This window comes from Musa acuminata, chromosome BXJ1-10 (genome assembly GCF_036884655.1).
Source record: "Musa acuminata AAA Group cultivar baxijiao chromosome BXJ1-10, Cavendish_Baxijiao_AAA, whole genome shotgun sequence".
In the NCBI taxonomy this organism is placed as follows: Eukaryota; Viridiplantae; Streptophyta; class Magnoliopsida; order Zingiberales; family Musaceae; genus Musa; species Musa acuminata.
The window spans coordinates 17,579,369-17,595,191 of record NC_088336.1 but is presented as its reverse complement, the minus strand read 5'-3'; the positions used below and the strand labels follow the sequence as shown (position 1 = coordinate 17,595,191).

The following is a 15,823-nucleotide window of genomic DNA, read 5'->3' as shown; positions in this document are numbered from 1 at the left end:
GTGGAGCTCTTTCGCTTGCAAGTTTCAGTCACTTCATGCTCGGCACAAATATCAACCAATGGCTTCACAATGTGATGGTGTGAGGATGTCAAATTGCATTCCCATCACATGACATAAAGAATGCTTATTATGGGCAGTAAAAAATACAATGAAATGGAGATGCTGAGGTGAGATGAAATGAGAATGTAAGAGATATCAAGGTTCCGTTCTAGCTCACAATGACTTATTATTGTTTATATATATGTTTTTCTTAAAAGTCTAACTTTGTTTATATCTACACGTAGAATCTGACTTAGATAATTCAAATCTCTCGATCTTGTCATACTTTTTTCGGAATTAGATTCTAAATAAATTAGAATTTTTATATTTTTTTAGTTTATATGTTTGTATATATATATATGTATACACACACAAACACAAACACACACACACACACACACACATATATATATATATATATATATATATATATATATATATATATATATACATATACATATACATACATATACATATACACATACACATACATATACATATACATACATAAATACATACATACATACATATATACATATACATATATATGTATATATATATATGTATGTATATATTATACATATACATATATGTATATATATATGTAGTATATACATATATATATATATGTATATATATATATACATGTATATATATATATATATATGTTTGTATATATTATACATATGTATATGTATATGTATACATATACATATACATATATGTATACATATACATATATGTATACATATACATATATGTATATGTATACATATATGTATATGTATACATATACATATATGTATATATATATATATATGTACATATACATATATATGTAGAATATACATACATATATATATATATATATATATATATATATATATATATATATATATATATATATATATAAGCAACTATCGTTATTGTCGTTAATTTATAGGAAATACTTATCACTAAACGGTAGTTACCCGAACACTCACCTGCAGTGTGATTGATCATATCGATGCCTTCAGTGGTCGAACGCGACACTGGGTAGATACTAATTCGTCGGCATTTGTGGCGAAAACTACGCGGCCTGTGCGTTGCCGAGCCTCGACGCGTATCACTTGCAATGCCTGGATCCCACGACATCTACGGTGTTTAAAGGCACCTTGTTTGAAGTACCCGACATTCACCCTTCATCTTCACATGTTTGGACCCAGTGGGCTCCACTACACTGGTCCAATAACAGAAGGGTAACAAATTAAGCTCTTGGACGAAATATATTGCCTCTGCAACGTCGTCCTTTCTCCAAGGACGGCAAGGAAAGAAAATTCCTTTTGGACACGCGAAAGAATCCTAAAGATGATACCCAGATGATCCAAACCATCAATATCATACTGATCACCGATCCTGCACCTCTTTCTGCTGTCAATTTTACGTGTGGGCGTTGTGAGTATCTAAAAGCATTGCTCAAGAAACCAAAAAGAGTTCTGCATAATTACCAAAACTCGTCTCCTTTAATTTCCGGACCGACGCCGCTCCTTTCGGTGTTTTGTCGTGCTCGCTGTAATCGCATCGCTTCTTCGTCCTCCGCGAAGGTATGATCTCAGATCTGCGCCTCGTCTCCTTTCGTTTGTCTAAAGATCCGATCGTTTTTCCGTCCTTGTCCATGGCGTTAATTTAGTAGTGGTAGATCGGTCCTCTCTTGTCCGTCACTCTCTCCGTCCGATCTCAGTTTTTGAATCCCTTGAATCGGACCATCTTTATACGTGCATTTTCTTAGTACGGGTGATGATCTCTTGAAGCGAAGATTTAGCTTTGACTTCCAAGGATCTTTCTTTAGTGCTCCTCGGCGATGTAGTATGTTGAGCTCTCTCTAACTGTTAGATGCCAGATTCTTGCTAGAATCTGGCGTTTAGTGATAGGTCGACTAACTGACTTGAGATCATTCAAGATTCCGATCGAAGTTGAACATTCTCCGCGATCTACACTTTATATTTCTTGTGTGTGCGAAAAGTTGATTTCTTTGTGGCATGTCACTGTTATTTATGTTGATCTGTGTTGCTAACACTTTTCTCGACTAGATCATGCATTTTATTGCTAAATCTGAAATCACTAAATTGGTTTGGAGAACTTTTCACATAATTATTGTATTGATGTTCGATGATTGGGTAACATTCAAGGCTGGTTTTATTAGGGATGGCATCCTCTGATGAACCAGAAGCCGTTGAAAGGAAATATAAGAAGGAAGATAAGAAGGAAGATGAGCACGAAGAGAAGGAAGGTTTCATCGAGAAAGTCAAGGACTTTATTCATGATATAGGTGAGAAGATCGAAGAGGCAATAGGTTTTGGAAAGCCGACTGCTGATGTCAGTGGAGTCCATCTTCCATGTATCAATCTACATAAGGCAGAAATTGTCATCGATGTGCTGATTAAGAACCCTAATCCCATTCCGATACCTCTTGTAGACATAGATTACTTAATAGAAAGTGATGGAAGGAAGCTTGTCTCTGGACTAATCCCTGATGCTGGAACGGTCCATGCGCATGGATCAGAGACTGTCAAGATACCGGTAACTTTGATTTATGATGATATTAAGAACACTTACCATGACATCAAGCCTGGAAGTATCATTCCTTACAGAATCAGGGTTGCTCTCATCGTGGATGTGCCAATTTTCGGAAGGCTTACCCTGCCTCTAGAGAAGACTGGCGAGATCCCCATACCGTACAAGCCAGACGTTGATATTGAGAAGATACGCTTTGAAAAGTTCTCATTCGAAGAAACAATAGCAAACCTCCACCTGAAATTAGAGAACAAGAATGACTTTGACCTTGGACTAAATGCACTGGACTATGAAGTATGGCTCTCTGATGTTAGTATTGGAACTGCAGAGCTCACCAAATCTACAAATATAGAAAAAAATGGAATCACTAAGATGGAGATTCCTATTTCTTTCCGGCCCAAGGACTTTGGTTCTGCACTCTGGGATATGATCAGGGGAAGGGGAATTGGTTATACCATGAAAGGGAATATTGACGTGGACACTCCATTTGGAAACATGAAGTTACCCATCAGCAAAGAAGGTGGAACAACCCGCCTTAAGAAAGGTAAAAATGGAGAAGATGACGACGATGACGACGATGAGGTATGGTAATTCTGTTTTCTTTAGTATCACCTACTGCGATGTTTATTAGACTTTCTGCAGACACATATTCTTTTCTCCGAATGCCTTTAAATGGATCTTGGTGGAGCACATTGGTTTGCTAAGTAAAGCTTGATATTCTCTATAGAAACCACCTGCATTTGTAACCTCATCTACTTTGAAATTTCCAAACTGCCATGGTTTAGTGTTGATCAACTGAGTGTGTGTGTGTTATTCAGCTATGGTTAAAAACATTCCAGGGCACTGTCACATGTAAATATTAAAAAGATTTGGGTTTTGTCATGCGTGAAGCTTAACCTCTTCTTGAAGATAGATATTGACGTTTGGTAATCATTAAATCAGTATCGAGTTAGAATGTTGCAAAAAAAATATCAGTGGATTTATTGCTAAGTTATAGACATTAAAAGTAGACATATTGGCACATGTAATGCAAATCACTATAGGCAGACTGATGATATAGTGCCATCTGAATCAGCTGAACCTGCATCATCTGAATCAGCATAAACCAAATGAAGGGGTAAAGTAGGTTTGTGGCAGCTAGTTACGCAAATTGCAAAATTTGAACACAACAGTCATGGATTTGGGCTGAAGCGAACCTGTTCGAATATCAAGTACTAGACCCAGAACATCCCTCCAGTATAAGAAAAAAGAGGAGAGAAATGGAGCTTGCATTTATTCCTGGTGAAAGAAACAAATAATACACTAAAATTCTCTAGGAAAATTGTGTTAACAAAATTTTGGATTCTTTCCAACAAATGCTTAAGAGACAAAAAAAAAAAAAGACAATGGATAAAAGTGATCCCAATCTTCTATATTCACTGAAATTAGAGTTAAATTTCTCATGCAAGAAATGGTGGATGAATGCAAGTATATTTCACAGTTTTGTGGTTTCTTTAACAAGCCATTTGAAATAATACTTGTTTCTAATCAGATTTTTAATTCTTTGCAAATGTGTTTATGCAGGATTAAGCAGCTGGAACTTGAGTTAATAAAGTCAAAAGGGAATTCAGACAGCTTGCTAAGACATGGAATCTTTTTGTGCCTGTCAATAATTTTAATGGATTGTTTATGTAAGACCATAATACTATCTTTGCCATTGATGGCATCTTGAGTAAGCATGGGGACAATATTCTGGACCTGAACTATATTTTGTCTGTTCTAATAGTTTTCCCATATGTCTTGTGCTGCCTTTGAGATAGTATGATCCATATTATCTTATAATTTGTAGACTGCTGTTTGAAAAGTGTGTGTACTATATTTAATGGTTCCAAGGTCTCAAGTTTTGATCTGAGATCCATATCATAGGGATAAAAATACAGGTACTCAAGAGGCATGATTTATGGAGATGATGACAGCTTTGGCCTGGCACTGTATCTGTACAAGCATACTTCAGATCATGACAGAAGCATCTCACAAGGTAAAAGTCAAGGCCAGAAAGGAGTCAAACTCTACAAAGTGAAACCAATCTTATCTCTTTGCAAAAGAAACTGATACTTCATCACCAGAATCAAAGCAAGTCTGAGCTTGTGGACTAACATGCAGTGGATCATCGTGGAATATATCGACTGCTCCTTTGTAACTGCAGATGGATTCTCATCACCATATCCATCAGAGCTACAAAAAAATAAAGTGAAGGATGCGTCCTCACCCCCACAAGAAAGAATCCGACACAGTCCAACAAAGAGACATCCTATCCATTTCAGCATCAGTCGATTCCTCTCATCTCTTCATCCAGATATGTGGATACAAGCAGTAGTGATGACATTATTGTGAAGGGCTTGACATTAGATGATAAGATGGTAACTATCCTTGGATGTTTCTTACACAGGTTTGGGTAACACCCAAAAACATGAAAAGACAGAGGTTTGCTTTAGTAGTTCTTAACATTGATACACAATTCATGCATGTAATTTGCTCAAAGGATTTGGCTTCATAAACAATGACAAATCATATTAGGATATAGAATAATTAGTAGTAGGTTTCAACTTCTATTGATTCCCTCTACTCTCTCTTTCAATTCAAGCAGCAATAGGAATGATTCACACTTAGTTTATTCTCCTTGGGTGCCACATCACCCTCGAAAATTTACGGGCGTTTGATAGCTGACTCAACAAGTCATACATAATTTTGGTGCAAACCTATTTTGAATTTTTATAATCATATTAGGATTTTACTGATTTAGTGATGATTAACAACAGATTTTTCTTATTCAGATGCTTTATAACCATTGTGTCAAACTCAAAATTTGCAACAAACACATCACTCTAGAAAATATCACGGAACTCATTATGCAACACATTAATGTTTACTCAGATCTATATGAATTTTAGTTATTTAATAGGTCAGAAAAATCTTATGAAGACCAAAAGCCACTCCCACTCTTTCACAAGAAAAAAAGGAAAAACAAAATCGCACACACATATATCATGTAAAAAAAACTAAACATTTTAGTTAATATCTTTTGCTTTATTGTTAACACAAAAAACATTAATTGACATCAATCTTTTTTCAATAATGTAGTTCTATATGGGCTTTGGTCATTTTCATTCTTTTCATCGAAAACTCTTTTCAGCTTCAACTTTTGAAGTCTTTTTCAACAATTTCTTAAATATTTATCTATATTTTTAATATTAAAATATAAAATAAAACACAACCCAACTCAAATAGTCAAAAGATTACAACTTTATTATTGTTATTGAATGAATGATATAAGTGACCATAAAAGATAAATAAAATGATTGATGAGAATAATAAGGATATATTAGTTATTTATAATTTTTTATTTTATAAAATCAAATTATTTATTGGTGGTTAAATAAGGTTTATTGGAAGGATGTTGTGACACATACACATACATACATACATATATATATATATATATATATATATATATATATATATATATATATATATATATATTAAAAGTTGTATAAAAGGGCAGATATTGTATTTATAGAGTTGTGAAAGGATAAATATGTGAAAACACTAAAAAGAAACTTCCCCACTGTGCTATAAATACACAGCTTCTTCAGTGGCGCCATGTATCGTTTCTCTCCCATTTCTGTCCTCCGGCAGGCACATCTCCAAGCCTCTCTCTCTCTCTCGCTATCTGTCCCTCCCCCGGCCCCTATTCCTCGCCATGGATGAAGAATACGACGTGATCGTCCTCGGAACCGGTCTCAAGGAGTGCATCCTCAGCGGCCTGCTCTCCGTGGATGGCTTCAAGGTCTACTCTCAGCCCTCCCATCTCCTGTGTTCTTTATGGGTTAAATCGATCGTCCGAGCAAAACTCTTTCGTAGGTTCCCAATATTCTTGGTTTGATTTGGTCGGTGGCTCATTGCTTTTTGCTCTGTTGTCGTTAGGAAGACGGATTTACCTCGAAAGATTGGATCTTTATGTGTCATACTGAGTGGGCTGCTTCTTTGTTTGATCTCAAATTCGTTTACTTCTTTGCCTTTATTTGTTTAAATGGAATTCCGGATCAGTACGCCCTTCAGGGTGCCATGACTCGAACTTTAATCTTGAGGAATGAGGAAAGAGGTGTTGTTGGAGTAATCTGCTGGGAAGCTTGAGAGCAAAAGGTTGTGTGTTAAAAGCTTATAAATATATCAAACAATTTCCTAATAGTTTAACCTTTTGGACGACCTCTGGTTACCGAACTCTAATATTCTTCTCTAAAGCCTTTTGATGCTATTGGGTATATCATCAACAATCATTTTTTCATCATCAAGCTTTAGAAAAAGGAAGAAAAGTGTATTCTATATTGTTTCAATCTATACCCTCCTCTAGCATGGAGATCTTTTAAAGATGTGCAGTGTTTTGAAAACTTCTATTTTGTCATAACTTGCTACCATCTGAGATTATGGTCAAATTAATTTATGTTCTGTCCGAAAATTTCCATACCTTCACCAACAATCTGGCACATGCAGTTTTTACTTAGTTTCCGAATTTATTTCTCTTTAAAGCATTCACAGCTGATCTGCCATATGACATTCCATTCATCGTTTTTAATCTTGATTGGAATTAGTTATTAACTATGTTATCTTCTGGCTTTCTTAATATATTTAATAATAACTATGTTCTATTGTTGATAAAATTTTAATTTGCTAGACCGTTTAATTAATCAAAGAGATAAAGGGTGTGGATCCTTTCTTTGACTTTCTTTTTTGGAAACTCGTTCATACTCCATAATTTGTTCTTTTGTGGTCCATGTGGCATCATGTCTTGGAAATGAAATATTTTATCTGGGTAATGTGAGATGCCTCGACAAACAATTGCTGAAATTAAGTTTATAATATTCATCATTTTCAATCAGATGCAAAGAAAGGAATGAGGCAAAAGTCCCATTTTCTCTTGTAGGGATAGTTATTTTCAGTTGTGAATGGCGTAAACTTGATAGTAATGTTTATTGATTTGCATTTTTGCCTCAAAATAAGTCTACTTTTTTTTAACCTTCAGGACTTACCATTGGTTAGATATTTGTTAACTTCTAACTTTCTTTTGCTGATTGCATTTCATATCATGGCCATCTCAACTATGAAAGGGACAGTGTATGCTTGCTTTCAGTTGGCACATCCAGAGATCTTTTTCTATTGTTAAGTTGTAGCACCATCTCATTCTTTACCTTCTAATCAAGCTTTAGTACAGTAATTGTCTTGTTCTTGATGTGCTGCAGTTCTTTTGGCTTTTGGAGGACTAAAGATGTATTTGATGCTCCCAATGCATTCATTAAGTGCTTGTTTACTGAACATTACTGGAAAGTGTCTTTGCTACCTGGGGAACATGTTGACTTCTGATGTCTTCTGACAATCTTATAAACCACTTTCTTAATGTAGTTTTTATTTTACAGCCTAGCTTTCGTTAATAGGCTACACACGTAATTTATGGAAAAGAAGATGTAGATACTCTGTTGAGATCATGAGATTGTCCTCAAGTTCATTGCTTGCTTGTTAGCAGAAATTAACATTATTTGCTTAATCAATTTTACTTGCATCTGTTGACAGGTACTGCATATGGATAGGAATGGTTACTATGGGGGAGAGTCAACCTCACTCAATCTCGTCCAGGCAAGAAACATTTGAATGTTTTAGTTCATAAACCACAACACTGCTTAGACTTGCTTGAATATGTCAATGACGTTGTTTCTCAAACATTCTCATCTTATGGAACTATGCTATGTTGAACATTTTAGCTGATAAAAAGATATGACTTAATTCTTCCCAAAGATGAAAATGGATGGTGTGGTTATTTGCTGTTCTAAAAGAGAAAAAAAGGACAGCTATAAGTTTCATAGTTGAAGACTACTTAAAAAATGATGGATAGGAGACCATTGGCTCAAATCTTATTTTTGTGTAAATTTACAAATTGAAATAAAAATTAACATCTTAAAATAATAAAGTAGTAGCTTTTTTCCATCTCCCTGTATTAACTAAGTTGTCTTTTCCTTTGACAGCTCTGGAAAAGGTTCAGGGGTAGCGATAAGCCTCCAGCATATCTGGGGCCTAGCAGAGATTACAATGTTGACATGATTCCAAAGGTTTGTTCCTGGGTACCATTCATGTAAGCTTTCATCTCATAGATTACCATGTAGATAGGTTATTTTCATAAATTTTATATTGACAGTGATCTATGATCATAAATCATTATGTAGGTTGGTTCTGAAGGGTAATGGCAACCTATTAATTGCTTTAATCCTACTAATATGTTCCACAATCTGTCAGCCTTCTGTTTTGATGTCTTTCTTGAGTCTCTTTTATGGTAAAAACTTTATTACCTGGAATGAACTTCTGCTATAAGGTTGTATGTTGAATAATGCTTGAGTTAAAAATCTATGGTGTTTAGAACATTGATTTTTTGAAAGTTCTTTCTGTTGGTGATCTGTAATGATTATCTGCTGCAAATTTATTCAAAATTAAATAATGTAATCAATATCTGAACTTTCCAAAGTTCTTTTTCAGTTGATGGAAACATTTGGTAGAAGCAATGGAATTGTTTTTGGTGCTTAAACCAACTCATAGATATATGCATGGTTGATTTTGTCGATCTTGAAAGTAACTTGTTAATCCTTATGTGGCTAGTTTATGATGGCTAATGGTACTTTGATGTGCACGCTTGTACACACCAATGTCACTAAATATCTTTCTTTCAAAACTGTGGATGGTAGCTACGTCTTTAACAAAGGAAAGGTATTTACTCATCTTTGTTATTTTCTGCCATCATTAAGTTGTAATTTGTTGTATTTGATGGATTTTGACATTCAATATCTTCTGGTTTTTGAAAAAAAAAATGGAATAGATCCACAAGGTTCCTGCCACTGACATGGAGGCACTGAAGTCTTCATTAATGGGGCTGTTTGAGAAGCGTCGAGCTCGAAAATTCTTCATTTATGTCCAAAATTATGATGAAAGTGACCCAAAAACACATGAAGGATTGAACCTTTCGAGAGTGACTACAAGACAACTTATCTCGTGGGTATCCTTTGTAGTTGATTTCGTTTATTATTTCCACGCTAGGAAGTTCATATGTGGTATTACATGTTGCTTTGTTCTTACAACAAAAGGGGTTTCAGGTGAGTTTTTCAAGTCATCTGTATTTGAGAATATATATCAAACAGCCCATGTCCATGACATAATTATAGTAGAAAATATAACATAGAACTTATTACGGCTGATTGAAATAATTCTAACAAAGGAATGAAATCCACTATTCACTATATTCAGGGAGAAAGTTTTCTATTAAATCTAAAAGTATTTTGGAGAGGAAAGAAGCTTGCTACTAGTGGATAAAATGATATCTGTTGATGTCTTACAACCATGATCATCTCCAAATAAAACTTAGTTAATGACACCTCTAAAGCCTTTTTGAAAAAGGAAGGTCTTCTTTTTCTTGAATCAGACATCTAAGAGTTTGTTTAGTCAGAGGGGGCTGGTTACTTTCATAGGCTTTGGGAGATCAATAGCTATTAAATTGGTAGAATAATTTTGAATTAATTGGACTCTTAATATTTCTTTTTCCTTTTTCACTGTCAAGATTATCCTATTTGAAATGGATCTTCATGGGAAAGGGAATATAGGAAAAAAGTAATATGTACGTGCCTATTTGGTCCTGAGCATAACTTGCAAGTTTATGTCACTATTTGGCACATGAAGTATGATGATGTAGTCAATACCTGAAACAAAGTCATAATTCAATTTGTATGTTAAAATATGTGTTGTTTAAGAGAGTTAAATCTGAATAACTAGACTCAAAGCCTTAATGTGTACTCTTATCAAATTCTCTAAATCTGAAACATGATATTCTTGTCTTTCAATAATCTAGATTTGCTATCTGGATTATCCTTTTATTTATTTGTTCATAGAGATTCATGCTTCATTACTAGGTAACAAAGATCTGTCTTTTTTTATACCTGATCTGATTGTTTGGAAAACCTTGTTGCAGTTATTTTGCTATTACTGTAACAATGCAACTAGTTACTTGGACTAGCTACTAATTTTTTCTTCACTTTTATTGGTCAGAAAATATGGTTTGAATGACAACACAGCTGAGTTCATCGGCCATGCGTTGGCCCTTCATAGGGATGATCAATATCTAAATGAACCTGCTCTTGATACTGTGAAAAGAATGAAGGTAAATGCTTCTTGCGGTTTTCATGTTTCAAAGTAAGGTATGCAATACCGTACCATACCGGTGTTTCAAGGTTGGCTCGGTACGATACAGTACCGTGTACCGGGCGATACGCTAGGGCGTATCGAGTGGTACACCTAATTTAGGTGTAAAACCCTCCGAAAATACCTGAAAAAAAAAAAAAAAGTTAGGATAGAGTTTTTAAGTTAGAAATAAATATAGTAATAACATAAGTTTAGCAAAATCAATGTAAATTAGGTAAGAATAGTATCACATATCTTTTTCGGGCTTTGAAGAATATCTTGTGCAAGGTTCGTATTTTAGTCCATTACGAATTGTCCTTATGTAAACATACCTCTTGATTAGAAAGTTTTTCCTCTTAATCTTTCCAAATTAGTCTTGATTCAATTCACAAATCGTTGTTTTGTAGAGTTTAGGAAAGCATAAATATGAGAAAAAAAGAGTTTGGGATAGTTTAAGAGAGTATGAAAATGTAATGGAGTGAAATAGGGGAGAAGAAGGGGTTTAAATACTATGAGAAAGGTTTTAAACATTTCTCACTGTTACCGAGCGGTTTTAAATATTTCTTCCTCTTACTGTAGCACGTTCCATCCGGTAGCGGACGGTCCGCGTACCGATATATCGTCGGATTGGTACGTACCGTCCGTACCGGATGGTACTATTCGAAATTGTATACAATGTTTCAAAGTCCTTTGGAATTTAAATGCTATCCTCTTATGTACCTATTTTTTGAACAGTAAAAGAAGCTATACTGAATGAATTAGTAAAAAGAATACAGAATGATCCATATTCAATCTTCCTCGACAAAATTATGCTGCTCTTCTTGAATTTCTTCATCATTCAGATTAAACATAGGTCAATCACCAGGTAGTGGAAAGTTTGCTTAAATTAACTCACAGATGTCACTGCACAATTTGTGGGTTTTCAAGGATACATGTATTACCAACAATGTAAGTCCTACTTCCAAATCTCAGTTTATTTAAACAAAAATAAACATTTTTATCAAAATACAGATAGATGCATCAAGAAGTTGCCCTGTAGCTGCTACTTTATGCTAACTGCTCTCTGCTTTTCATGGTGGATTACCTTTCCATTTGATTCCTTCTCCATTTTTGTCTGGTGTGCACAAGTGCATATTTGGTTGTTGCCAAATGGAATGGTTTGTCTTCCTGGTCATTTGTATCGTTGTGATGTATTGCTGGTACTGATGTCGGTTTGTACATGTAATAGATGTATGCAGCATCCTTATCACGATTCCAAGGAGGCTCACCATACATATATCCTTTGTACGGATTAGGAGAGCTACCCCAGGTTAGTCATTCAATTTCTCAGTCTACAGTATTGGAAATTGTTCTTCTGATCCTCTTACTGGAATTACAGGCTTTTGCACGCCTTAGTGCTGCTTATGGTGGCACATACATGTTGAATAAACCAGAATGCAAGGTATCCTTTGGTGTTACTTTATTCTCATCATGGCTTCAAATTTTGGAGGCAAAAAATACTAGATTTTTGTTTTCATGATTCCTATAAGTTATTGCTTTGTCACAGTTGACATTGGTTGGCTTCATCCAGGTTGAATTTGATATGAGAGGAAAAGCTTATGGTGTGACATCCGAAGGAACAACTGCCCGATGCAAGAAAGTTGTCTGTGATCCTTCTTACTTACCAAACAAGGTAATTTGTTGCCTTGAAATGGAAACTATAATAACATACTTGATGGTAGATCACATGAACTTCCTTCTGTTCAAATCGAATCGAATTAATTTTAATTTAAAAAATATCAGCGCGATCGAGTTCGCTGTCTTAAGCCTCGAACCGGTTAATTAAATCGGCCCGAAAATCTAATTTGACCCAATTTCAATACCGTAATTTCACAAATTATGTGGATTCAATTTCATAAATCTTATCGTGTCGGTCCAACTGGATCATGATTTTGGTTCGGTTTAATTTGAAAAAAAATATATATATTTTTAAATTATTTAAAATTACAAAGTGGTTAACCGAATCGGATTAACTAGTTTTGAACTGGTTCAATTAGATAGGTCCGAACCGATTCCAGCAAGGACCTACCTTAGATTAATCAAACCAAACCGAAAATCGTTTTGGTTCGATTCAACCCTTAGCAGTTCTGTTCAAACCGGTCTGACCTGCTTCTTTGATGAATATTTGCTGAAAAACTGCTGTCAGTTTGATGATAAATTTGCTGGTAAGAGTTTCACAGTTCAATAACATCTTTCTCAGAGGATTTCAATTGAATAGGTAAGGAAGGTGGGGAAGGTTGCAAGGGCTATTGCTATTATGAGCCATCCGATACCGGATACCAACCGGTCTCACTCGGTTCAGATTATATTGCCGCAGAAGCAACTTGGACGCAAGTCTGACATGTGAGTCCTCAGAGAGCATATTAGTCTCTATGTTTTATTTTGAGATAAATTTTCCTTTTTATTTAATTCTATTATATTTCACGATGCTCATTTGTTGTGGCTCGACAGGTATCTCTTTTGTTGTTCTTACTTGCACAAAGTTGCCCCCAAAGGGAAGTTTATTGCCTTTGTCTCGACGGAGGCTGAGACTGATAGGCCAGAGGTGGAACTGAAGCCTGGAATTGATCTTCTTGGACCGGTAGATGAGTTATTCTTTGAAACTTATGATAGATACAAGCCTATCAACACACCCTCATCCGATCATTGCTACATCTCAACCGTAAGTATCCGTGATGCATTTTCTTAGCTCAAATTGGTTTACCTTTAACAAGTCCAAGCAATTGCAGAGTCATGATGCTACAACTCACTTTGAGTCAACTGTCATGGATGTGCTGTCCATGTACACCATGATCACTGGAAAGGTAATGATCTTGAAATGTTTTCTTAATTTAATATTTCCCAACACAGTCTTTGTTATGCAAGATTAATGTCTTCAGACCCAGCTGGGTCCTCCTGCCTGGGGCATGGTCAAAGTCTCATCAAAGGAAAGCCTCCTTAGAAATCGAATATTGACGACTCTAAATTGTTTTGATCAGGTTAAAAAATATCAATCAATCCAAAAGCTTAAGCCTCTAGACCACGAAACAATCTTTGTTCAATCGAAAGAATGACATGAATGCTGATACTTATGATAGTAAAGAAGAACTAGAAGAACCTTCATTCTTGTTTCCTTTTGCTTTTGCTTTTATGAGTTCCCAAATCCAATCCAAGTCCTGGTAGATATATTTTGTGATAATGATGATGCTGACCAAGTTCTGGCACCCTTCTTTTCTCCGCAGACAATTGATCTCAACATGGATCCAAGTGCTGCTGGTATTGCCATAGAATGACAACCACATGATGAATTTTTCTTGATCAAGCTCTGTAATTGCAGTAGATGATTGCCATAGTATGTATGGCATTCAAAACAATCTCGGTTGTATTATTAGTCTTTAAAATGCTTGGACTTTTCCTACTTGAATCGAGTCATCCTTAAATAATAATATGTCATCATATATTCTGTCTGTATTCTTCTGGTATTTTAATGTCATCATGCTCCTATTGGAGAGAGCGAAAGAAGACATCGAAACAAAAAAAAAAATCTGAAAATTACCAACAAAAACATACTATTAGCCGACACAAGATTAAGTTTGACACTCCTTATTATATTTATATTTGCTAGTTTGGCAATTCCCATAGTCCCACATCGAAAAAATCAGGCTTTTATCTCCTATTGGAATTATAAATCAGGGTCTAGGCTTTGAAGTTAAAGGCACCACAAGAAAAATCTACGTGTTTGCTCTGGGTTTAAGTCCACACTCAGTTAAATAGTTTGGGCTTATAGTTTGGGTTTTTCTTGTTCAGTATTTTCGGGTGTTTTATGGCCTAGGAACATCTTCCTAAAGCATTTGTAATAGTCCCTCATTTGTAATCTGGTGTTCTTATCGCTTTTATCTTTTCACTTTATTATCTTTGTTGGGTTGCCAAAATTACCCTTTGGTAAATTTCCTAGGGCTAGCTCTAACAAACTGGTATCAGAGCCTGGTTTCGGGATCTTTTGGCAACGATGATAATAACAAAGATTGTTGTCGAGAAATTCGACAGAAATGTCAACTTCGACATGTGGCAACTAAAGATGGAGGTCATTCTGATTCAAGACGGAGTTGATTTGGCACTACAGGGGCTGAGAACATTCCAGATGGTACGTCAAAGGAAGATTTTGCAGGTATGGATAAGAAGGCTCGATCCAGCATTATTCTAAATCTCTCTGACGAGGTTTTACAGGAGGTAGCTACGGAGACTACGGCTAAAAGCATGTGGGACAAGCTTAAAGCCTTGTATACGAAGAGAACAGTAGAGAATCGTCTCTACTTAAAGCAGAGTTTGTATATGCTTCGGATGACTGAAGGTACATCTATACTCTCACATCTTGATAAATTTGATTCCTTGGTTATGGATTTAGAGAATATAGATGCAAAAATTGATGATGAGGATAAGGCCCTATTACTTTTGTGTTCTCTTCCCCAATCTTTTAAGCATTTCCGTGATACTATGATTTATGGAAAATAAATAATTTTATATCAGAAAATTAAATCTGCACTAAAATCTAAAGAGCAGATAGACAAGGATATCACTGGGGAAAGTAGAGAGAATAAGGCTGAAGGTCTGGTTGTTAGTGGGAGAACAGATAAAAAGAAAATTGACAGTAGTAGATCTAAATGTAGATCTAAATCTAGACATAGAAATTTGGAATACAAATATTGTCATAAAATAGAACACATTAAGGCTGATTGCTTTAAATTGAAAAATAAATTAAAACAAAAGGAAAAAATTATTGAGAAAACTTCTGAGTCTGCTAAAGCTAGTGTAGTAGCTGATGAGAATGGTGGAAATATTTTCTTTGCTACTGATGACAGGACGAGGTCTAAAAATGAATGGATTTTAGATTCGGGTTGTTCTTATCACATGTGTCCTAATAGATATTTGTTTTCCACGTATAAATCTTGTAATGGTGGAATTATTT

At 35.2% G+C, this 15,823-nt stretch overlaps 2 protein-coding genes across 3 annotated transcripts; both read left to right on the top strand.

Moving 5' to 3' along the window:
- The first annotated feature begins 1,466 nt into the window (after positions 1-1,466).
- On the top strand, positions 1,467-4,367 carry LOC135595274 (uncharacterized). Its single transcript, XM_065085995.1, has 3 exons — positions 1,467-1,622; positions 2,222-3,174; positions 4,156-4,367. The coding sequence occupies exons 2-3, from the start codon at positions 2,224-2,226 to the stop codon at positions 4,159-4,161; spliced, it is 957 nt and encodes a 318-aa protein (XP_064942067.1). The 5' UTR covers positions 1,467-1,622; positions 2,222-2,223; the 3' UTR covers positions 4,162-4,367.
- A 1,899-nt stretch (positions 4,368-6,266) lies between these two features.
- LOC135595273 (guanosine nucleotide diphosphate dissociation inhibitor 2-like) lies at positions 6,267-14,946 on the top strand. Of its 2 annotated transcripts, none has more exons than XM_065085994.1 (13): positions 6,267-6,418; positions 8,197-8,259; positions 8,646-8,729; positions 9,271-9,378; positions 9,488-9,660; positions 10,708-10,819; positions 12,068-12,148; positions 12,218-12,280; positions 12,410-12,511; positions 13,097-13,221; positions 13,330-13,540; positions 13,608-13,682; positions 14,813-14,946. In XM_065085994.1, exons 1-13 carry the CDS (start codon positions 6,332-6,334, stop codon positions 14,816-14,818), a joined length of 1,290 nt encoding a protein of 429 aa, XP_064942066.1. In that variant the 5' UTR covers positions 6,267-6,331; the 3' UTR covers positions 14,819-14,946. The 2 variants fall into 2 exon arrangements, with proteins under 2 accessions (XP_064942066.1, XP_064942065.1); XM_065085993.1 differs by lacking the exon at positions 14,813-14,946 and adding an exon at positions 14,100-14,328.
- The last annotated feature ends 877 nt before the right edge of the window (positions 14,947-15,823 follow it).